The sequence below is a fragment of the Hordeum vulgare genome, chromosome 2H, assembly GCF_904849725.1.
Source record: "Hordeum vulgare subsp. vulgare chromosome 2H, MorexV3_pseudomolecules_assembly, whole genome shotgun sequence".
Classification (NCBI taxonomy): domain Eukaryota; kingdom Viridiplantae; phylum Streptophyta; class Magnoliopsida; order Poales; family Poaceae; genus Hordeum; species Hordeum vulgare.
In genome coordinates this window covers 653,586,940-653,610,671 of record NC_058519.1, presented here as the reverse complement: position 1 = coordinate 653,610,671, position 23,732 = coordinate 653,586,940, and the positions used below count along the sequence as shown (strand labels likewise).

The following is a 23,732-nucleotide window of genomic DNA, read 5'->3' as shown; positions in this document are numbered from 1 at the left end:
ATGTGTGTGCGGAGCTCTACTATTAAAGCAGGATGTGCCGTCGTGATGGTTCAACCTCCGCGATGGTTCGACCTTCTAAGGCTAACGCTCGCTACCCTTTCACCCACGTTCCACCATCGATTTTTATTCAACCCTAAAAACCAGTCGGTTTAATTAAAAAAAATCTCTTCCTTCCTCTGCGATTGGAAAATCCGCTGACACCTCCCCCGCACAACGCATCCAACTCCCAGCCCCCAACTTCCCCCACTCCATCGCTCCTGCCGCTCTCCTCCTCGCCGGCGGCCAGATCCGCGCCGCGCAGCTTCCCGCCGCGTTCGACTGGTTCAGGGATGCAGGCGGTGGGGCGGACGCGTATCTCTACGACGACCTGGACGCCGTCGCCATCCCGGCGCTCCTCGACTCCCGCTTCGACGGCGAGAAGGTCGACACTCAAGGGCCTCCTCGCCCTCATCTCGCTGGGCTTCTACGTCGACCACCGCTTCCCGCAGGTCCGGCTAGCGTCCCACCCTTCTCATCCCTCTCATCTCATCTCGCGCCGCGGATTCTGGCCATGGCGGCTCGGCCCCCTGGGAAGAAGAGACGAGGGAGAGAGAGAGGAGGTGAGATGGAGAGAAGAGAAGCAGAGCGGCGCCGACCGAGAAGCCTCTGAGGTGCAGCGATAACTGCGTCTGCGTCCTCGTCTGCACATTGCTCTAGATGCCGAGCTGCAGCGCGGCGTCGAGGAGCGCACAGGCTTTCTCCATCTGCCCCAGGTTCACGCACAGGTCCATCAAGCAGTTGCAGTAGGGCATCTTCACCACGCCACGGACGTCGTTCAGGATGCCCCTGGCTGCCTCCTTGAAGGATTCAGTGGAGGCTTTCCTGTCCACCAGGAGCTTCACCACGGTGCCAACCTGGGCGTTGCTCCTGTCGATGCAGTCAACCACCTTGCCGAGTTCCTCCACTGGGGTATCCCTGCCACGGTAAGAAGGCAGCCGCAGAACCGGTCGTCGGGCGTGATTTTGAGGTCCTCTAGCATGCCGAATAACCTGACGACGTCGTCGGTGCATCCCACTTTACCATAGCACCGGATGAGCGAGGTGAGGATGAAGATGTTGGGCTTGAAACCCGCCTGTGCCATCTCCTTCAGTATGGCCTCTGCACCAGGGACATTGCCAGTGCAGGAATATAGTGTCACCATTGATGAGTAGGTCCGGCTATCAGGCTTGCACTTGGTGTCCACAGACGACTTCATGTCTGTGAAGATCTCCTCGGCCTCCTCGACATAGCCGATATCGGCGCACATTGACAGGAGCATGTTGTATAGCACCACGTCGATGTCCATCACCTCGTCCTTCATCTTCCGGTACATGATCTTCGCGTCCTCACCATAGCGTGCCCTCGTGTATGCCTGCAGGAGACAACAATAGGTTGCCCTGTTGGGCTGCACCTTCTGGCTGACCATCTCTCTGTGGATGGTCTTCACTACCCACAGCCGCATGGCACGGCCCATGGCGTCCAACACGGTGTTGTACACGACCAGGGTTGGCTTCACGCCGACGACCTTCATTTCCTCAAACACGTTGAGCGCGTCGTCGGAGTTGTTGTTGGTGGAGTGCACCTTGATCACCGTGGCGCATATGACAGGGTCGAGCTGGCATCTCTCGGACCGAGCATGGTCGTACAAGCGGAGTGCCATCTCGGCGTCCCCGGCGCGGCCGTATGTGTCGATCAGGACCGAGTACATGAGTATGTCCGGTGAGCACCCTGTCTCCGGCATCTTCTCGAACCACTCCACGGCCTTACCGGGCGGGCCACACGCGCGCGCGCAGCTGATGACGGTGGAGAAGGTGGTGTTGTCCGGTTGCACGCCGTCCCGCAGCATTGCGTCCCAGAGCGCCTCCGTTTTGCTGTGCAGGCAGTAATGCTGCAAAATATTGAGAAAGAACTGTCGAAGCCTAAGAACAAAGTGAGGTTTATCTTTGCTGTTAATTCCGGGGACATCGTAGTCAGTAACAGGAAGAGGGCTGAGTTACTCTTGGAGCTTAAGCAGAAGGGATATGCAACTTTCCCAAATGAAAAAAATACGGCTAAAGAAGTAGATGGAGAAAATGGTTATGACTATCTTCTCGGAATGGCAATTCGTACCTTGACACTGGAGAAAGTACGGGAGCTCGTCGCAGAAAAGAAGAAATTAGAGGATGAATTTCGAAGTCTGGACAAAACAACTCTGGTAACTCTTTGGTTGAGTGTCCTTGATGTTCTTGAAAAAGAAATGGATGTAATTAAGCAATGTTTCCCTCTAATGTTTTGGTCGATGTTATATGTTTCATCTCTTCTCATTCATTGGTTTTTGATACAGGTTCTCGATGCAAAATTTGAAGCTGAACATGAGGAAACAAGACGTAGGCGGGAAAATTACTTGAAATATGAGAAGTTGTCTAAAGCAGCGCCCAAGAGACGGCCTAAGAAGACTGCATCCAAAGCTCAGAAGGTACAGAGTAACAGAAGAGATGAAGTTCTTAAGTTACAGAGGACTAGGTAGTATATGTTGTTCTTTTACTGATAAAACAAACTTACTCTTCGAGGCAAATTTGGCTGGTAATCACGATGCAGATTTGGAAACCAAACACGCGGCACAAAAGAAGAAACCAGCCAAGAAGGTTGGTTCCTCGAGCAAGCCTTTTTACTGTACGTGTTAAAGTTATTTTTTTTCTTTACAAATCAGTTTAAAAATTTCGTAGGCAAGTGCACCGGTGAGACATGATGACGACGAAGCACTCAACCTAAAAGATCGCATGGCTGCTTGTACTATTGGTGACTCCCCTCCAAAACGTAGTGGTAATTCTTATGTACAATCTTGTGTTTGTGCACATGACATACCTATCTCTTACAAAAGTTTAACCAGGCCTTTTACAATGTTGTTTATGTGTACATCAATGTTGTACATGTTTGCGCAGCCGCGGAATCCGAGACTACAAAAGAACAGAAAGGAAAGAAAAGGCGGAACGAATCAAGCAAAAGAGGCACGACAAAGAAGGCTACGACACCCTTAACCAAGTTGTCTGGTGAGAGCGAGGACAACAAATTTGTCATGGAAGAAGCGTAGCTGATGACGGTGGAGAAGGTGGTGTTGTCCGGTTGCACGCCGTCCCGCAGCATTGCGTCTCAGAGCGCCTCCGTTTTGCTCCAGCGCTGCCGCTTGCGCAAACACCTTGAGCACGACGTTGTACAGGATGACCTTGCTGCGGACCTCCGCGTTCTCCAGGAACCAGCGCAGTGCGAGCATGGTGGTAGCCGGGTTGCCGGCGGCCATGTTGAGCATGATGGCGGGGTCCTGCTCAGAGGGGGCCTCCGGGAAGGCGGCCTCGAGCGCAGCAGCGACGGGCGCCTCGGCGGGCTCCCACGCGGCGAGCGCTGCCGCGGCGGTGGTGAGGCGGGCCCGGCGTCTGGAGCCGGCGCGCGCGGGCGAGTTCGGCGGCGCGCGGGCTGTTGGGGTTTACCCAGAGAAACCTTGCAGTGCTGGAAATCTTGGGGTTTTGGCCATCGGTTATATTAGGCTCGATGGTGTATCCGACTTACATCGATTAACAGTAAGTCTGCGTGATGTCGGTAGCACCAATAACGACAATGATAACAACGTTCATCTCGTCTCGAGGTATATAATTTCTTTTTCAGTTAAGGTGGTTCCTTGCTTTTTTATTACAATATTTCTTACAGTAATATGAAGGTGTGGTAATATGATTTTGTTTCACAATGTTGCTATTCCGTTTACAGAGGTTAGCCATATTATAACATGCTTATGAGCTTTTATTTGCCAAACCATAGGAAGTGGTATTTGGTGCCGCTTTGCAGTTGTAGAAGTAGAAACACACCCCCACAATCTAAATAATTAGTGTTTAGTTGCAAATCTGTTCCTAAATTTATACTCCCTCTGTCCCACAATATAAGAGTGTTTTTTGTATTAGTATAGTGTTAAAAACGCTCTTATATTACGGGACGGAGGGAGTATAAGATATTTGCTTTAGATCACTTCCTTACTGTCCTGAATTTGTTTGGAGGAATAAATTGGTGCTTTTATATTTTTATATGTAGTTGATTAGTTATCTCTATGTTCTGAATATTGCAGGCCAATGCATGAGATAGCATTAGCATTTGCATCAACTGATAAGCCAAAGCTACTTAGTCAGTTAAACAAACGTAGCAGGACAAGGCATAATCCCCATCTAAGTAGGCGTCTGCTGCCATGGCATTGCAATTTTATTTACAGAGTTGGTCAACCTGCTATTAGCACAACAAATGAAATTCAGTATATGCAGAAGCTGGCAAGTAGTCAATAAGAAATGAAACAGAAAAATAAATGAATAGAAGAAGAATTTAAATAAAATAAAATATAAGAAACAAGCTATCAAGATGCATTGACAGCAGAAACATAATGTGCCATGGTAACCCAAATGTGAATTAGCTATCATGAAAACCACTTAAAAGAATAATTGTAAATTTTGTAAATGGCATTATTGCGGATCTTAAAGGCATTATTGTAAATTAGAGTATCCTTTTTATATATCTTCTTTTCACGAGACAATTAAACTATCTGAGACTAGCGCATTGCATATCTATGTGTTTAAACTAGGAACCAATAAATCACTTGGTTTATTTGACTGCATTTCAAAACTATGTGTTTAAACCAGTTTAAGATGCACGATGGTGATGACATGGACAACATATGGAGTAGTTCGTCACGGAGGTCAATGGACAGGAAGTGCCTTGTTTCCTTTGAGCTGCTCGAGAGAGTGACGAAATTGGTGCCCATGATCCACGCCCACATGGTGTTTTTCGAGCTGTCTCAAGCTGGGGGAGATATGTGCCCTATGTGCTGACGCAAGCTGTCAACTCTGCTAAATTACTGATTGCTAAAATCCAAGGTGCTATGTGATTCTTTAAAGGCAACACAACTTTGTCTTGTTGTCAATGAGATTTGTTTTCAGATTTATATTATTTTTCTTTGGATTGGTGAAGTTTTTTATAGTTTTACAATATATTTGATGCAAACATAACGCTGTCAAAATCTTGGTTTTCAATCAAAGGAAAGATGTGCCTGGGGTACTTTGTTAATCCCCTTTTCAAATATGATTACATGATATTGTATATTTCTTGATCAATTAATGGTGTATTTTTATGCGTGGTGCTATGAGAAATAGTGGATTTTGTGTATTCGAAGTATCATGGTCATACATGTCTTTCCATATCATACAACATGGGTCATTTTATGATGAACACACAATAAAAATAAAGCAAAACAAAGAGAAAACAAGAATTTATTCTGAGATAGTTATACATCGCATACACATTAAACTCAAAATAGACATTCATTATAAAACAGAAAATGCAGGTAATCAATCTGTATGTATAGTTTTTAATACTTCCTCCGTCTCGGTGCATTAGGCATCTTACGAAAATCAAATAATCCCAAAACACTAAGGCACATTAGAGTAGTACTAGTTGCATGCATATTAATTTGACCACATCTATTAATTGGAGGACCAATGCATGCAATTTATGCGGCATATTTTTTGGATTTCAAGAGGTATTCTAATTAATAGCACGTTTTCAGTTGAGAAAGAAATGGTGTAATTGGCTTCCTCTGCAATTTAATTTTCTTCTCCTATCCAATCTATGCGTGCCTAGGTTGCAGTGCACCTCCTAAAATGCCTAATACACCGAGACGGAGGGAGTAATAGAGATTCCATCGATGTTGAAGAAAAGGAAAGCAACGCGTGAAGCAGCCAGCAACATAGCCCAGTTTTCAGATATTCCGTCGACCGATTATCTTATTATTACTACTATATATCTCTACGTCACTAGGTGTTTGAGTTGACCAAGTACTGGCTGCATGCTGCCTAGCTTGCTTGTGTTCCCACGTAAACATTCAAAGTACCAAATTCAGATACGTAGTCTATTCTACGCTTCCAGCCTTCCACCTACCGGACGCGTTTCTTCAACCCACCCGGGGATAGCCTGCATGTTATTTATAGGACCCGACACAAACAACTAGGGAAGCAAACACAAGACCTGGCTTACAATCTCCTCTGCTAGCTCTCCTTTCGGTTCCAACCGCAATGGCTGCCACGAGAACCATTCTCCTTGCTGTGGCCACAATGGCCATCCTGAGCACCGCATCGGCGGCAATCTACAACGTCGGCGAGCCAGGTGGTGCATGGGACCTCAGCACCAACTACGACACCTGGGCGTCCTCCAGGAACTTCCACCCAAGCGACCGGATCGTCTTCAAATACTCTCCTCAGGCACACGACGTCCTCGAGGTCAGCAAGGCCGACTACGACTCTTGTAGCACCGCCAGCCCAATCGCCACCCTCAACTCCGGGAATGATGTCGTCTCCCTCACGGCCACCGGTACCCGCTACTTCATCTGCGGCTTCCCGGGCCACTGCGCCGGGGGAATGAAGGTGAAGATCGATGTCGTGCCGAGCTCCTCTTCTTCCTCGCCTGCCCCGGCCAGCGGTCCCAGTGCAAGTAACGCTCCCCCGCCGGTGCCTGTCTCAGCCGCCACCTCTGTGGCCACCACAGGGTTTGGGCTCGCCATCTTACTTATTGTTGCCGGCCTCATGTCTTGAATGTAATTTGCAACGGCATACACGTGCAATTTCCATATTAGAAGTAGCGATTACTAGCTACCATATATGCGTATATTCTAAAGTGTAGTAATTATAGGGTATGTTGTATGTATCGAGGCTCCGCATTTTTACACAGTATTTTACCTGAAACAATTTGATCAATACTGCAAGTAGAGCCAGATTTAGATTTCTCCAACATTGACTTGAAACACGGAAAAATGCATATACACATAGATTATACATGTAATATCATTGTTTGATTTGTGTTGAATATGTGAATGAGTATCCTATAGTTGGAGTTTTTCATGTATTTAAGTTGCAGAGTCATGTATTCATCATAATTTTTTAGAATACTTTATGTACTCCATATATACATTTTGAGCTTAGCAGTTGCTCTATTATTTCACTTATATCTTTTTGACCATGATGACGTATATATTTTATAGAAATAATTTCACTAGACTTTTAGCTAAAAAAGAGAACGAAAAATGACGGGTGTCAAAATATTCATGAAATTTGTAAAAGTTCGTGAAGTTGAAAAACATTTCAAAAAATTGAGCAGAGTTCATGAATTTCGAAAAAGTTATTTAAAAAAAATTCATGCATTTGAAGAAAAAAAGAAACAAGGAAAAATTAAAAATAAAAGAATATAAAAACCCGAGTACAAACCAAAGGAAAAACATGCCGAAACAGCTCCGTAGAAAAGGAAAATCTGACTTTCTTTTTTGTGTTTTATTTGTCGCACTACAAAAAATGGAAAGCAAAGATGTTAGACATGGGAGGTGAGGTATCCAAGGTGGTTAATACGTCTACTTATGAACCGCGACGTTCTAGGTTTGAGTCTGTCATAACTAGATGATACACCGCGCATTGCAGCGAAAACACATGGAAATTGGTTGCAATATAATTATGTTAATCATATTTGGTTGCCTAGAATTTGAATATGAGATTGAAGATTAAAAATACATATGATTTTTTGTATCTGATTATTTGTAATTATAAAATAAATATTATGTATTATTTCTCATGCATGTTTAGAGAAATAAAATTAGTAGAGTTGATAAAGTGGGATGTGTAGCATTATCATGCACGCATGTTAAAAGAAATCAAAGTAGCGGACTTGATGATGTGGCATGAGTGATGATGTGGCATGTGTGCATGTTAAGATAAATAAGGTAGTGGGGATTAACTTGTTAGGTTTATAGGATGCACTTATTTTTTGAAGGTTGCAAAAAAGTAAAGGAAAAAGATAATTGGGCCGAGCCCAGGTCAAAAGGGAGGGAGGGAGGGAGGGGGGGGGGTGGCGGGGATTGTATATCGAATAAATAAACAAATGAAACCAAAGAAAAAAAGGCAAGCAAAACAAAAAAGAAAAGAAAAAACTAGGCTATGCACAACAAGAAGAATAAACGAAGTAACTAGGAAAAACAAGTGAGTTGTCCTAATTGGTTGTAGTCAATCGAATGTGTAGTGGGAGGTGGTGACACAGAACGACCAATCCTGAAAGGGTGGAAGTAAATCAAGATGTTGGGAGTTTGAGTCCTACCTCTCGCACTAAACTTTTAATCTTTATGAAAGAAAAAAGAGAGGCCAAGCATAGAAAGGGCGTGCGGATCGACCGTGTACGTCTATGTATAGCTAGTACGCGTCACATATAAAGGTGGGTATACCTTATGGTTAAATAATCATACTGTCCTTATTATACGATTTGTGAGGGGGGGGGGGGGTGTACTGAAGTAAGGCTCATTTTTTTTATGTAATAGAAGGAAGGATATACAATGTCGCCAATCAGGAGTACTTTTGATTATAGTGATAAAATGTTTCCAGAAGGATAAGTACACCGGGACTCTGTAGGAATGCCAAGTAGCAGCGGGCACAAAAAGGCCAATAGTGGCGGGCAAGCCTCCCAGGGGTGCCCTCCACCGACTTCCCGCACTGCTGGTACCCCACCAGTGGCGGGTGAACGCCCGCCACTAGTAGAGCATCTTCAGTGGTGAGCATCTCCATACGCCCGTCACACATAGGTATTGTAGTAGTGGCAGTCAAACTGCCCTCGCCCGCCACGACTAGATGTTGCAGTTGGGGCTGGTAACATATGCTTCCCTCCACAACTATACATATAACCAACAAGAATTTACATATTCGATCGTATGCATTACGATGTATCATAGAGATGGAGCAGCACATAACATATAGCAAAGTCATATAGGCATTTTCGTAGAAACATAGAAACTACACTGAAAGCATCGATCATAGAGACCACATTATGGCAGTTCACAAAAAGTTGACAAACAAAAATTCTGACTCCATCATAGCAACTTGAAATTAAGCTCAACTCTGTGAAGAGTTGTCCTCGTCTCCGATCATCTTCTTAACCTCGGCTAGGGCGGCATTGGCAGTTTCAAAAACTCTCTCGGCAGACTCAACGACTCCTCGCACACACTCTAGTTTTAATGTAGTGTTGTTGAAAACATAAGTACCTATAATCTATCATCTATGAATACGAATACGAATAACAAAGGTCCTATGATTTACATAAAAAGAATGTACCTAACCATATCAACAGCACTACATTAAAATTTGCGAATGAACGTTTCAAAAAAATAATTTGCACATGAACTCTCGTTTAAAATGGACATATGAAACGCTAAAAAATTGACAAAGTAAAAATATATCAACGTTCATCAAAACATCAATACTTACTATGAATCCCTGTAAGGAAAGTAGCCATCTACATGAACCAACAGCACGTCCGGCCATGTAGCAAAGGGAACACAACGCCCACCCATATTTATCCTGGTGATCCGGTCCTCTCACACGATGAGCTAGCTCCTCTGCTATACCTGGTCACCATCATGCATCCGCTGCACTTGCTGCAACTAATCACCGTGGCCGCACAACATGGCTACTTGATGGACACGGACATGAGCTCGGACTCACGCGCCATTTGGGCACACACGCACGCATGCGACCCTGGCTCACACGCCATGACGCAGTCGTGGTTTATTTCCTAACAGCCGCAAGAACATAATAGGGCAGAATCCATTCCCAAAATGCACCCAACACCCACTTCCATGGTCTCTCCCCCTCGACGACGGTGATTGTCCCTTGCAACACCAGAAAAAGAAACATGTATGGCACTCCATCAGCAAAAAACAGGGATTTTGCGCAGCGGATTTTGATCCTGTATGTCCGGGGTTGGGGGCATCCTAATTGTTCTTGAACATTTGTGGCAGCTGGTTGTTCGGGACAGTTCATTTACAATGAGGGCCGGGCAATACTAATTACATGTCTAATTTAAGTATGTATATATTTGTAATACAAGTTTAAGTTATGAAAATGTTGGTTCTCATGTTTTAGAAAGATCGTGTTTAAGGACAAATGTTGTATAAGACCAAAATAATCTTTATTAATAAATCCTATAAAATGAATCAGCAAAACAGAAAGCGCGAATAGGTCCAACACACGCATAACGACTTTACTATACACACAGATAGTTGCTAGTAATAATTACTTGAATATGTACATAAAATACACATGTGCCTGCGACTATATAGAGATGCACTCAAGCCATGAGGCCGGCAACGGCAAGCAAAACGGCGAGACCGAACCCCGTCACCTTCACATTGGTGGCAGCGGAAGCAGGTGTCGCCGGGGGAGCGTTGCTTGCACTTGGGCCGCTGGCCGGGGCGGGTGACGTAGAGGTGACAATAATCTTAACCTTCATACCGCCCGCGCAATGACCAGGGAAACCGCAGATGAAGTAGCGGGTGCTGTTGTTGGAGAGGGTGACAATAACATTCCCAGAGGTATAGGTGGCGAGGGGGCTGGCGGTGTTGCAGGAGTCGTAGTCTGCTTTGCTGACTTGGAGGAGGTTGTGCGCCTGAGGGGAGTACTTGAACATGATCTGGTCGTCGGCATGGAAGTTCCTGGAGGACGCCCATGCGTCGTAGTTGGTGCCGAGGTCCCAAGCTCCGCCGGGCTCGCCGACGTTGTAGATCGCCGCGGACGCGGTGCTTATGACGACGGCCATCGCAGCCAGGGCGAGAAGACTGGTTCTTGTGGCAGCCATTGCGGTTGGAACCGCAATGGCATTTTCTTGTGGTGCCATTGCGGTTAGATCCAAGTGTCGAAGCATTTTTTTATCTATGGACTCAACGTATTAATAAGGCCCTAAATTTTTATTCTTGGAATGGTTTAGTTATATGTACTAATGCAATATCAAATACAAATGATACATTTAGTGACTATAATGTTATACCATATACCTAATTTAATACTACATCCGTCCGGGTTTATTGATCCCCTTCGTATCTTATGCACAACTTTGACAGTAGATTTGACTAACAAATTAGAAGTTGTATGTCACAAAATTTTAATTGTTGGATTCATATTTGAAAGAAGTTTCTATTTATATTATTTTTAGGGTATGTGACTTATATTTTATTAGTTAAATCAAAGGTTAAAGTTTAACCCAAACTACAAGGAGGACTAATATACCAGGACGGAGGTAGTAAGAGCCAAACTAGTCATTATTACTACTTTATTACTCCCTCCGGTCCTTTTTAGTCCGTATATAACTTTTTTGTGAAGTGAAAGCATTTTGACAAACTTATAGAAACACATTATCAACATTCATAATATAAAATCAACATCAGTAGAATCATTATGGATGTAATTTAACATTATAAATATTTGGTATTGTAGATATTAATATTTTATAACTTAAAGTTGGTAAAACTTTGAAAAGTTTGACTTGACAAAAATCTTACACACAGATTAAAAAGAATCGAAGGAAGTACATAGAAAATTAAGGACCCTACTATTTCGGAGGCCGCGGTGCAGCCAGCACTCATTTTGTGTGTGCACAGGAACACGGTACGGGCCTGGCGCCGGAGGCCTCTTGCGTGCCTTTATTTGGATTGCGGACACAGGGACCACACACTACAATACAATCTGTGCAAAAAGCACAGTGATTATCGTCAATTACTCCCTCCGTCCGAATTACTTGTCGCATAAATTGATAAAAATGGATGCGCCTAAAATTAAAATACATCTAGATACATGCATTCCTATGACAAGTATTTTCGGACGGAGGAAGTATAATATATCTATGGTCAATAATAGTAGCTTATGTTTGATAAGGAATATATATAGGTTTTGCTATATAGACACCTTTTAGGATGACTTCAAATTGTGCACTGAATTGAATAACACAATGAATATTTTCAAATCCATGTATTTTCCTTTTTAAATGAATTACTCAAAGTGATGAAATATTAGTTACAAGTTTGCGTGTGAGGAGAGGAGAGATATTCTATCAATCATTATTTTCTACATAGCTCATCATCCATGGCAAATGGTACGAGAGATATTCCCGCCAAGACATAGTGGATATTCCTAAACTTTAATCCAATTTAAGAATACATCGTGCAATATTATTTCACTCGATAATGTTACTTTGCAATCCAGGAGGTTGCACTGTGGGTCAATTGTACGGCTCAACTTGCGAGCTCAAAACTCCATTTTACCAACTGTAAATGTGTTTTTTGTGTGTGTGCGGATGTAATAAGACGCCGATCGAACAGGGACGTAGACCGTGTCGATATTGAAGAAAAGGAAAGCAACGCGTGAAGCAGCCAGCAACATAGCCCAGTCTTCAGATATTCCGCCGACCGATTATCTTATTATTACTAGTATATATATCTCCACGTCACTACGTGTTTGAGTTGACCAAGTACTGGCTGCATGCTGCCTAGCTTGCTTGTGTTCCCACGTAAACGTTCAAAGTACCAAATTCAGATACGTAGTCTATTCTACGCTCCCAGCCTTCCACCTACCGGACGCGTTTCTTCAACCCACCCGGGGATAGCCTGCATGTTATTTATAGGACCCGACACAAACAACTAGGGAAGCAAACACAAGACCTGACTTACAATCTCCTCTGCTAGCTCTCCTTTCAGTTCCAACCGCAATGGCTGCCACGAGAACCATTCTCCTCGCCGTGGCCACAATGACCATCCTGAGCACCGCATCGGCGGCAATCTACAACGTCGGCGAGCCAGGTGGTGCATGGGACCTCAGCACCAACTACGGCACCTGGGCGTCCTCCAGGAACTTCCACCCAAGCGACCGGATCGTCTTCAAATACTCTCCTCAGGCACACGACGTCCTCGAGGTCAGCAAGGCCGACTACGACTCTTGTAGCACCGCCAGCCCAATCGCCACCCTCAACTCCGGGAATGATGTCGTCTCCCTCACGGCCACCGGTACCCGCTACTTCATCTGCGGCTTCCCGGGCCACTGCGCCGGGGGAATGAAGGTGAAGATCGATGTCGTGCCGAGCTCCTCTTCTTCCTCGCCTGCCCCGGCCAGCGGTCCCAGTGCAAGTAACGCTCCCCCGCCGGTGCCTGTCTCAGCCGCCACCTCTGTGGCCACCACAGGGTTTGGGCTCGCCATCTTACTTATCGTTGCCGGCCTCATGTCTTGAATGTAATTTGCAACGGCATACACGTGCAATTTCCATATTAGAAGTAGCGATTACTAGCTACCATATATGCGTATATTCTAAAGTGTAGTAATTATAGGGTATGTTGTATGTATCGAGGCTCCGCATTTTTACACAGTATTTTACCTGAAACAATTTGATCAATACTGCAAGTAGAGCCAGATTTCTCCAACATTGACTTGAAACACGGAAAAATGCATATACACATAGATTATACATGTAATATCATTGTTTGATTTGTGTTGAATATGTGAATGAGTATCCTATAGTTGGAGTTTTTCATGTATTTAAGTTGCAGAGTCATGTATTCATCATAATTTTTTAGAATACTTTATGTACTCCATATATATATTTTGAGCTTAGCAGTTGCTCTATTTTTTCACTTATATCTTTTTGACCACGATGACGTATATATTTTATAGAAATAATTTCACTAGACTTTTAGCTAAAAAAGAGAACGAAAAATGACGGGTGTCAAAATATTCATGAAATTTGTAAAAGTTCGTGAAGTTGAAAAACATTTCAAAAAATTGAGCAGAGTTCATGAATTTCGAAAAAGTTATTTAAAAAAATTCATGCATTTGAAGAAAAAAAGAAACAAGGAAAAATTAAAAATAAAAGAATATAAAAACCCGAGTACAAACCAAAGGAAAAACATGCCGAAACAGCTCCGTAGAAAAGGAAAATCTGACTTTCTTTTCTGTGTTTTATTTGTCGCACTACAAAAAATGGAAAGCAAAGATGTTAGACATGGGAGGTGAGGTATCCAAGGTGGTTAATACGTCTACTTATGAACCGCGACGTTCTAGGTTTGAGTCTGTCATAACTAGATGATACACCGCGCATTGCAGCGAAAACACATGGAAATTGGTTGCAATATAATTATGTTAATCATATTTGGTTGCCTAGAATTTGAATATGAGATTGAAGATTAAAAATACATATGATTTTTTGTATCTGATTATTTGTAATTATAAAATAAATATTATGTATTATTTCTCATGCATGTTTAGAGAAATAAAATTAGTAGAGTTGATAAAGTGGGATGTGTAGCATTATCATGCACGCATGTTAAAAGAAATCAAAGTAGCGGACTTGATGATGTGGCATGAGTGATGATGTGGCATGTGTGCATGTTAAGATAAATAAGGTAGTGGGGATTAACTTGTTAGGTTTATAGGATGCACTTATTTTTTGAAGGTTGCAAAAAAGTAAAGGAAAAAGATAATTGGGCCGAGCCCAGGTCAAAAGGGAGGGAGGGAGGGAGGGGGGGGGGTGGCGGGGATTGTATATCGAATAAATAAACAAATGAAACCAAAGAAAAAAAGGCAAGCAAAACAAAAAAGAAAAGAAAAAACTAGGCTATGCACAACAAGAAGAATAAACGAAGTAACTAGGAAAAACAAGTGAGTTGTCCTAATTGGTTGTAGTCAATCGAATGTGTAGTGGGAGGTGGTGACACAGAACGACCAATCCTGAAAGGGTGGAAGTAAATCAAGATGTTGGGAGTTTGAGTCCTACCTCTCGCACTAAATTTTTAATCTTTATGAAAGAAAAAAGAGAGGCCAAGCATAGAAAGGGCGTGCGGATCGACCGTGTACGTCTATGTATAGCTAGTACGCGTCACATATAAAGGTGGGTATACCTTATGGTTAAATAATCATACTGTCCTTATTATACGATTTGTGAGGGGGGGGGGTGTACTGAAGTAAGGCTCATTTTTTTTATGTAATAGAAGGAAGGATATACAATGTCGCCAATCAGGAGTACTTTTGATTATAGTGATAAAATGTTTCCAGAAGGATAAGTACACCGGGACTCTGTAGGAATGCCAAGTAGCAGCGGGCACAAAAAGGCCAATAGTGGCGGGCAAGCCTCCCAGGGGTGCCCTCCACCGACTTCCCGCACTGCTGGTACCCCACCAGTGGCGGGTGAACGCCCGCCACTAGTAGAGCATCTTCAGTGGTGAGCATCTCCATACGCCCGTCACACATAGGTATTGTAGTAGTGGCAGTCAAACTGCCCTCGCCCGCCACGACTAGATGTTGCAGTTGGGGCTGGTAACATATGCTTCCCTCCACAACTATACATATAACCAACAAGAATTTACATATTCGATCGTATGCATTACGATGTATCATAGAGATGGAGCAGCACATAACATATAGCAAAGTCATATAGGCATTTTCGTAGAAACATAGAAACTACACTGAAAGCATCGATCATAGAGACCACATTATGGCAGTTCACAAAAAGTTGACAAACAAAAATTCTGACTCCATCATAGCAACTTGAAATTAAGCTCAACTCTGTGAAGAGTTGTCCTCGTCTCCGATCATCTTCTTAACCTCGGCTAGGGCGGCATTGGCAGTTTCAAAAACTCTCTCGGCAGACTCAACGACTCCTCGCACACACTCTAGTTTTAATGTAGTGTTGTTGAAAACATAAGTACCTATAATCTATCATCTATGAATACGAATACGAATAACAAAGGTCCTATGATTTACATAAAAAGAATGTACCTAACCATATCAACAGCACTACATTAAAATTTGCGAATGAACGTTTCAAAAAAATAATTTGCACATGAACTCTCGTTTAAAATGGACATATGAAACGCTAAAAAATTGACAAAGTAAAAATATATCAACGTTCATCAAAACATCAATACTTACTATGAATCCCTGTAAGGAAAGTAGCCATCTACATGAACCAACAGCACGTCCGGCCATGTAGCAAAGGGAACACAACGCCCACCCATATTTATCCTGGTGATCCGGTCCTCTCACACGATGAGCTAGCTCCTCTGCTATACCTGGTCACCATCATGCATCCGCTGCACTTGCTGCAACTAATCACCGTGGCCGCACAACATGGCTACTTGATGGACACGGACATGAGCTCGGACTCACGCGCCATTTGGGCACACACGCACGCATGCGACCCTGGCTCACACGCCATGACGCAGTCGTGGTTTATTTCCTAACAGCCGCAAGAACATAATAGGGCAGAATCCATTCCCAAAATGCACCCAACACCCACTTCCATGGTCTCTCCCCCTCGACGACGGTGATTGTCCCTTGCAACACCAGAAAAAGAAACATGTATGGCACTCCATCAGCAAAAAACAGGGATTTTGCGCAGCGGATTTTGATCCTGTATGTCCGGGGTTGGGGGCATCCTAATTGTTCTTGAACATTTGTGGCAGCTGGTTGTTCGGGACAGTTCATTTACAATGAGGGCCGGGCAATACTAATTACATGTCTAATTTAAGTATGTATATATTTGTAATACAAGTTTAAGTTATGAAAATGTTGGTTCTCATGTTTTAGAAAGATCGTGTTTAAGGACAAATGTTGTATAAGACCAAAATAATCTTTATTAATAAATCCTATAAAATGAATCAGCAAAACAGAAAGCGCGAATAGGTCCAACACACGCATAACGACTTTACTATACACACAGATAGTTGCTAGTAATAATTACTTGAATATGTACATAAAATACACATGTGCCTGCGACTATATAGAGATGCACTCAAGCCATGAGGCCGGCAACGGCAAGCAAAACGGCGAGACCGAACCCCGTCACCTTCACATTGGTGGCAGCGGAAGCAGGTGTCGCCGGGGGAGCGTTGCTTGCACTTGGGCCGCTGGCCGGGGCGGGTGACGTAGAGGTGACAATAATCTTAACCTTCATACCGCCCGCGCAATGACCAGGGAAACCGCAGATGAAGTAGCGGGTGCTGTTGTTGGAGAGGGTGACAATAACATTCCCAGAGGTATAGGTGGCGAGGGGGCTGGCGGTGTTGCAGGAGTCGTAGTCTGCTTTGCTGACTTGGAGGAGGTTGTGCGCCTGAGGGGAGTACTTGAACATGATCTGGTCGTCGGCATGGAAGTTCCTGGAGGACGCCCATGCGTCGTAGTTGGTGCCGAGGTCCCAAGCTCCGCCGGGCTCGCCGACGTTGTAGATCGCCGCGGACGCGGTGCTTATGACGACGGCCATCGCAGCCAGGGCGAGAAGACTGGTTCTTGTGGCAGCCATTGCGGTTGGAACCGCAATGGCATTTTCTTGTGGTGCCATTGCGGTTAGATCCAAGTGTCGAAGCATTTTTTTATCTATGGACTCAACGTATTAATAAGGCCCTAAATTTTTATTCTTGGAATGGTTTAGTTATATGTACTAATGCAATATCAAATACAAATGATACATTTAGTGACTATAATGTTATACCATATACCTAATTTAATACTACATCCGTCCGGGTTTATTGATCCCCTTCGTATCTTATGCACAACTTTGACAGTAGATTTGACTAACAAATTAGAAGTTGTATGTCACAAAATTTTAATTGTTGGATTCATATTTGAAAGAAGTTTCTATTTATATTATTTTTAGGGTATGTGACTTATATTTTATTAGTTAAATCAAAGGTTAAAGTTTAACCCAAACTACAAGGAGGACTAATATACCAGGACGGAGGTAGTAAGAGCCAAACTAGTCATTATTACTACTTTATTACTCCCTCCGGTCCTTTTTAGTCCGTATATAACTTTTTTGTGAAGTGAAAGCATTTTGACAAACTTATAGAAACACATTATCAACATTCATAATATAAAATCAACATCAGTAGAATCATTATGGATGTAATTTAACATTATAAATATTTGGTATTGTAGATATTAATATTTTATAACTTAAAGTTGGTAAAACTTTGAAAAGTTTGACTTGACAAAAATCTTACACACAGATTAAAAAGAATCGAAGGAAGTACATAGAAAATTAAGGACCCTACTATTTCGGAGGCCGCGGTGCAGCCAGCACTCATTTTGTGTGTGCACAGGAACACGGTACGGGCCTGGCGCCGGAGGCCTCTTGCGTGCCTTTATTTGGATTGCGGACACAGGGACCACACACTACAATACAATCTGTGCAAAAAGCACAGTGATTATCGTCAATTACTCCCTCCGTCCGAATTACTTGTCGCATAAATTGATAAAAATGGATGCGCCTAAAATTAAAATACATCTAGATACATGCATTCCTATGACAAGTATTTTCGGACGGAGGAAGTATAATATATCTATGGTCAATAATAGTAGCTTATGTTTGATAAGGAATATATATAGGTTTTGCTATATAGACACCTTTTAGGATGACTTCAAATTGTGCACTGAATTGAATAACACAATGAATATTTTCAAATCCATGTATTTTCCTTTTTAAATGAATTACTCAAAGTGATGAAATATTAGTTACAAGTTTGCGTGTGAGGAGAGGAGAGATATTCTATCAATCATTATTTTCTACATAGCTCATCATCCATGGCAAATGGTACGAGAGATATTCCCGCCAAGACATAGTGGATATTCCTAAACTTTAATCCAATTTAAGAATACATCGTGCAATATTATTTCACTCGATAATGTTACTTTGCAATCCAGGAGGTTGCACTGTGGGTCAATTGTACGGCTCAACTTGCGAGCTCAAAACTCCATTTTACCAACTGTAAATGTGTTTTTTGTGTGTGTGCGGATGTAATAAGACGCCGATCGAACAGGGACGTAGACCGTGTCGATATTGAAGAAAAGGAAAGCAACGCGTGAAGCAGCCAGCAACATAGCCCAGTCTTCAGATATTCCGCCGACCGATTATCTTATTATTACTAGTATATATATCTCCACGTCACTACGTGTTTGAGTTGACCAAGTACTGGCTGCATGCTGCCTAGCTTGCTTGTGTTCCCACGTAAACGTTCAAAGTACCAAATTCAGATACGTAGTCTATTCTACGCTCCCAGCCTTCCACCTACCGGACGCGTTTCTTCAACCCACCCGGGGATAGCCTGCATGTTATTTATAGGACCCGACACAAACAACTAGGGAAGCAAACACAAGACCTGACTTACAATCTCCTCTGCTAGCTCTCCTTTCAGTTCCAACCGCAATGGCTGCCACGAGAACCATTCTCCTCGCCGTGGCCACAATGACCATCCTGAGCACCGCATCGGCGGCAATCTACAACGTCGGCGAGCCAGGTGGTGCATGGGACCTCAGCACCAACTACGGCACCTGGGCGTCCTCCAGGAACTTCCACCCAAGCGACCGGATCGTCTTCAAATACTCTCCTCAGGCACACGACGTCCTCGAGGTCAGCAAGGCCGACTACGACTCTTGTAGCACCGCCAGCCCAATCGCCACCCTCAACTCCGGGAATGATGTCGTCTCCCTCACGGCCACCGGTACCCGCTACTTCATCTGCGGCTTCCCGGGCCACTGCGCCGGGGGAATGAAGGTGAAGATCGATGTCGTGCCGAGCTCCTCTTCTTCCTCGCCTGCCCCGGCCAGCGGTCCCAGTGCAAGTAACGCTCCCCCGCCGGTGCCTGTCTCAGCCGCCACCTCTGTGGCCACCACAGGGTTTGGGCTCGCCATCTTACTTATCGTTGCCGGCCTCATGTCTTGAATGTAATTTGCAACGGCATACACGTGCAATTTCCATATTAGAAGTAGCGATTACTAGCTACCATATATGCGTATATTCTAAAGTGTAGTAATTATAGGGTATGTTGTATGTATCGAGGCTCCGCATTTTTACACAGTATTTTACCTGAAACAATTTGATCAATACTGCAAGTAGAGCCAGATTTCTCCAACATTGACTTGAAACACGGAAAAATGCATATACACATAGATTATACATGTAATATCATTGTTTGATTTGTGTTGAATATGTGAATGAGTATCCTATAGTTGGAGTTTTTCATGTATTTAAGTTGCAGAGTCATGTATTCATCATAATTTTTTAGAATACTTTATGTACTCCATATATATATTTTGAGCTTAGCAGTTGCTCTATTTTTTCACTTATATCTTTTTGACCACGATGACGTATATATTTTATAGAAATAATTTCACTAGACTTTTAGCTAAAAAAGAGAACGAAAAATGACGGGTGTCAAAATATTCATGAAATTTGTAAAAGTTCGTGAAGTTGAAAAACATTTCAAAAAATTGAGCAGAGTTCATGAATTTCGAAAAAGTTATTTAAAAAAATTCATGCATTTGAAGAAAAAAAGAAACAAGGAAAAATTAAAAATAAAAGAATATAAAAACCCGAGTACAAACCAAAGGAAAAACATGCCGAAACAGCTCCGTAGAAAAGGAAAATCTGACTTTCTTTTCTGTGTTTTATTTGTCGCACTACAAAAAATGGAAAGCAAAGATGTTAGACATGGGAGGTGAGGTATCCAAGGTGGTTAATACGTCTACTTATGAACCGCGACGTTCTAGGTTTGAGTCTGTCATAACTAGATGATACACCGCGCATTGCAGCGAAAACACATGGAAATTGGTTGCAATATAATTATGTTAATCATATTTGGTTGCCTAGAATTTGAATATGAGATTGAAGATTAAAAATACATATGATTTTTTGTATCTGATTATTTGTAATTATAAAATAAATATTATGTATTATTTCTCATGCATGTTTAGAGAAATAAAATTAGTAGAGTTGATAAAGTGGGATGTGTAGCATTATCATGCACGCATGTTAAAAGAAATCAAAGTAGCGGACTTGATGATGTGGCATGAGTGATGATGTGGCATGTGTGCATGTTAAGATAAATAAGGTAGTGGGGATTAACTTGTTAGGTTTATAGGATGCACTTATTTTTTGAAGGTTGCAAAAAAGTAAAGGAAAAAGATAATTGGGCCGAGCCCAGGTCAAAAGGGAGGGAGGGAGGGAGGGGGGGGGGTGGCGGGGATTGTATATCGAATAAATAAACAAATGAAACCAAAGAAAAAAAGGCAAGCAAAACAAAAAAGAAAAGAAAAAACTAGGCTATGCACAACAAGAAGAATAAACGAAGTAACTAGGAAAAACAAGTGAGTTGTCCTAATTGGTTGTAGTCAATCGAATGTGTAGTGGGAGGTGGTGACACAGAACGACCAATCCTGAAAGGGTGGAAGTAAATCAAGATGTTGGGAGTTTGAGTCCTACCTCTCGCACTAAATTTTTAATCTTTATGAAAGAAAAAAGAGAGGCCAAGCATAGAAAGGGCGTGCGGATCGACCGTGTACGTCTATGTATAGCTAGTACGCGTCACATATAAAGGTGGGTATACCTTATGGTTAAATAATCATACTGTCCTTATTATACGATTTGTGAGGGGGGGGGGTGTACTGAAGTAAGGCTCATTTTTTTTATGTAATAGAAGGAAGGATATACAATGTCGCCAATCAGGAGTACTTTTGATTATAGTGATAAAATGTTTCCAGAAGGATAAGTACACCGGGACTCTGTAGGAATGCCAAGTAGCAGCGGGCACAAAAAGGCCAATAGTGGCGGGCAAGCCTCCCAGGGGTGCCCTCCACCGACTTCCCGCACTGCTGGTACCCCACCAGTGGCGGGTGAACGCCCGCCACTAGTAGAGCATCTTCAGTGGTGAGCATCTCCATACGCCCGTCACACATAGGTATTGTAGTAGTGGCAGTCAAACTGCCCTCGCCCGCCACGACTAGATGTTGCAGTTGGGGCTGGTAACATATGCTTCCCTCCACAACTATACATATAACCAACAAGAATTTACATATTCGATCGTATGCATTACGATGTATCATAGAGATGGAGCAGCACATAACATATAGCAAAGTCATATAGGCATTTTCGTAGAAACATAGAAACTACACTGAAAGCATCGATCATAGAGACCACATTATGGCAGTTCACAAAAAGTTGACAAACAAAAATTCTGACTCCATCATAGCAACTTGAAATTAAGCTCAACTCTGTGAAGAGTTGTCCTCGTCTCCGATCATCTTCTTAACCTCGGCTAGGGCGGCATTGGCAGTTTCAAAAACTCTCTCGGCAGACTCAACGACTCCTCGCACACACTCTAGTTTTAATGTAGTGTTGTTGAAAACATAAGTACCTATAATCTATCATCTATGAATACGAATACGAATAACAAAGGTCCTATGATTTACATAAAAAGAATGTACCTAACCATATCAACAGCACTACATTAAAATTTGCGAATGAACGTTTCAAAAAAATAATTTGCACATGAACTCTCGTTTAAAATGGACATATGAAACGCTAAAAAATTGACAAAGTAAAAATATATCAACGTTCATCAAAACATCAATACTTACTATGAATCCCTGTAAGGAAAGTAGCCATCTACATGAACCAACAGCACGTCCGGCCATGTAGCAAAGGGAACACAACGCCCACCCATATTTATCCTGGTGATCCGGTCCTCTCACACGATGAGCTAGCTCCTCTGCTATACCTGGTCACCATCATGCATCCGCTGCACTTGCTGCAACTAATCACCGTGGCCGCACAACATGGCTACTTGATGGACACGGACATGAGCTCGGACTCACGCGCCATTTGGGCACACACACGCACGCATGCGACCCTGGCTCACACGCCATGACGCAGTCGTGGTTTATTTCCTAACAGCCGCAAGAACATAATAGGGCAGAATCCATTCCCAAAATGCACCCAACACCCACTTCCATGGTCTCTCCCCCTCGACGACGGTGATTGTCCCTTGCAACACCAGAAAAAGAAACATGTATGGCACTCCATCAGCAAAAAACAGGGATTTTGCGCAGCGGATTTTGATCCTGTATGTCCGGGGTTGGGGGCATCCTAATTGTTCTTGAACATTTGTGGCAGCTGGTTGTTCGGGACAGTTCATTTACAATGAGGGCCGGGCAATACTAATTACATGTCTAATTTAAGTATGTATATATTTGTAATACAAGTTTAAGTTATGAAAATGTTGGTTCTCATGTTTTAGAAAGATCGTGTTTAAGGACAAATGTTGTATAAGACCAAAATAATCTTTATTAATAAATCCTATAAAATGAATCAGCAAAACAGAAAGCGCGAATAGGTCCAACACACGCATAACGACTTTACTATACACACAGATAGTTGCTAGTAATAATTACTTGAATATGTACATAAAATACACATGTGCCTGCGACTATATAGAGATGCACTCAAGCCATGAGGCCGGCAACGGCAAGCAAAACGGCGAGACCGAACCCCGTCACCTTCACATTGGTGGCAGCGGAAGCAGGTGTCGCCGGGGGAGCGTTGCTTGCACTTGGGCCGCTGGCCGGGGCGGGTGACGTAGAGGTGACAATAATCTTAACCTTCATACCGCCCGCGCAATGACCAGGGAAACCGCAGATGAAGTATCGGGTGCTGTTGTTGGAGAGGGTGACAATAACATTCCCAGAGGTATAGGTGGCGAGGGGGCTGGCGGTGTTGCAGGAGTCGTAGTCTGCTTTGCTGACTTGGAGGAGGTTGTGCGCCTGAGGGGAGTACTTGAACATGATCTGGTCGTCGGTATGGAAGTTCCTGGAGGACGCCCATGCGTCGTAGTTGGTGCCGAGGTCCCAAGCTCCGCCGGGCTCGCCGACGTTGTAGATCGCCGCGGACGCGGTGCTTATGACGACGGCCATCGCAGCCAGGGCGAGAAGACTGGTTCTTGTGGCAGCCATTGCGGTTGGAACTGCAAGGAGAGCTAGCAAAGTGGATTTGTATAGCAAGTGGTGGTGTATTGATCCTTGAGTGGAGATTGTGTT

The 23,732-nt window shown here is 43.3% G+C and overlaps 7 protein-coding genes and 1 pseudogene across 7 annotated transcripts; 4 read left to right on the top strand and 4 right to left on the bottom strand.

Annotated features, from left to right (window-relative positions):
* Positions 1–494: 494 nt before the first annotated feature.
* Positions 495–3,767, bottom strand: LOC123428921 (annotated as a pseudogene).
* LOC123431259 lies at positions 2,484–3,278 on the top strand. Its single transcript, XM_045115084.1, has 3 exons — positions 2,484–2,642; positions 2,724–2,820; positions 2,940–3,278. The coding sequence occupies exons 1-3, from the start codon at positions 2,493–2,495 to the stop codon at positions 3,086–3,088; spliced, it is 396 nt and encodes a 131-aa protein (XP_044971019.1). The 5' UTR covers positions 2,484–2,492; the 3' UTR covers positions 3,089–3,278.
* Positions 3,768–6,051: 2,284 nt separating the features above from the next.
* On the top strand, positions 6,052–6,776 carry LOC123431258 (mavicyanin-like). Its single transcript, XM_045115083.1, has one exon. It carries the CDS (start codon positions 6,099–6,101, stop codon positions 6,612–6,614), a length of 516 nt encoding a protein of 171 aa, XP_044971018.1. The 5' UTR covers positions 6,052–6,098; the 3' UTR covers positions 6,615–6,776.
* A 3,335-nt stretch (positions 6,777–10,111) lies between these two features.
* Positions 10,112–10,686, bottom strand: LOC123431257 (mavicyanin-like). Its single transcript, XM_045115082.1, has one exon. The coding sequence runs from the start codon at positions 10,684–10,686 to the stop codon at positions 10,180–10,182; it is 507 nt and encodes a 168-aa protein (XP_044971017.1). The 3' UTR covers positions 10,112–10,179.
* Positions 10,687–12,534: 1,848 nt separating this feature from the next.
* Positions 12,535–13,266, top strand: LOC123431256 (mavicyanin-like). Its single transcript, XM_045115081.1, has one exon. It carries the CDS (start codon positions 12,589–12,591, stop codon positions 13,102–13,104), a length of 516 nt encoding a protein of 171 aa, XP_044971016.1. The 5' UTR covers positions 12,535–12,588; the 3' UTR covers positions 13,105–13,266.
* A 3,325-nt stretch (positions 13,267–16,591) lies between these two features.
* On the bottom strand, positions 16,592–17,166 carry LOC123431255 (mavicyanin-like). Its single transcript, XM_045115079.1, has one exon. The coding sequence runs from the start codon at positions 17,164–17,166 to the stop codon at positions 16,660–16,662; it is 507 nt and encodes a 168-aa protein (XP_044971014.1). The 3' UTR covers positions 16,592–16,659.
* A 1,848-nt stretch (positions 17,167–19,014) lies between these two features.
* Positions 19,015–19,746, top strand: LOC123431254 (mavicyanin-like). The gene has a single exon (XM_045115078.1). The coding sequence runs from the start codon at positions 19,069–19,071 to the stop codon at positions 19,582–19,584; it is 516 nt and encodes a 171-aa protein (XP_044971013.1). The 5' UTR covers positions 19,015–19,068; the 3' UTR covers positions 19,585–19,746.
* A 3,327-nt stretch (positions 19,747–23,073) lies between these two features.
* On the bottom strand, positions 23,074–23,732 carry LOC123431253 (mavicyanin-like). Its single transcript, XM_045115077.1, has one exon. The coding sequence runs from the start codon at positions 23,646–23,648 to the stop codon at positions 23,142–23,144; it is 507 nt and encodes a 168-aa protein (XP_044971012.1). The 5' UTR covers positions 23,649–23,732; the 3' UTR covers positions 23,074–23,141.

Coding starts and splice junctions, on each gene's coding strand:
- LOC123431256 (XM_045115081.1), top strand. CDS start 12,589: ATGGCTGCCACGAGAACCATTCTCCTCGCCGTGGCCACAATGACCATC.
- LOC123431255 (XM_045115079.1), bottom strand. CDS start 17,166: ATGGCTGCCACAAGAACCAGTCTTCTCGCCCTGGCTGCGATGGCCGTC.
- LOC123431254 (XM_045115078.1), top strand. CDS start 19,069: ATGGCTGCCACGAGAACCATTCTCCTCGCCGTGGCCACAATGACCATC.
- LOC123431258 (XM_045115083.1), top strand. CDS start 6,099: ATGGCTGCCACGAGAACCATTCTCCTTGCTGTGGCCACAATGGCCATC.
- LOC123431253 (XM_045115077.1), bottom strand. CDS start 23,648: ATGGCTGCCACAAGAACCAGTCTTCTCGCCCTGGCTGCGATGGCCGTC.
- LOC123431259 (XM_045115084.1), top strand. CDS start 2,493: ATGAAGTTCTTAAGTTACAGAGGACTAGGTAGTATATGTTGTTCTTTT. Junction 2,643..2,723: donor AGAAGAAACCAGCCAAGAAG/GTTGGTTCCTCG, acceptor AAAATTTCGTAG/GCAAGTGCACCGGTGAGACA. Junction 2,821..2,939: donor CTCCCCTCCAAAACGTAGTG/GTAATTCTTATG, acceptor ATGTTTGCGCAG/CCGCGGAATCCGAGACTACA.
- LOC123431257 (XM_045115082.1), bottom strand. CDS start 10,686: ATGGCTGCCACAAGAACCAGTCTTCTCGCCCTGGCTGCGATGGCCGTC.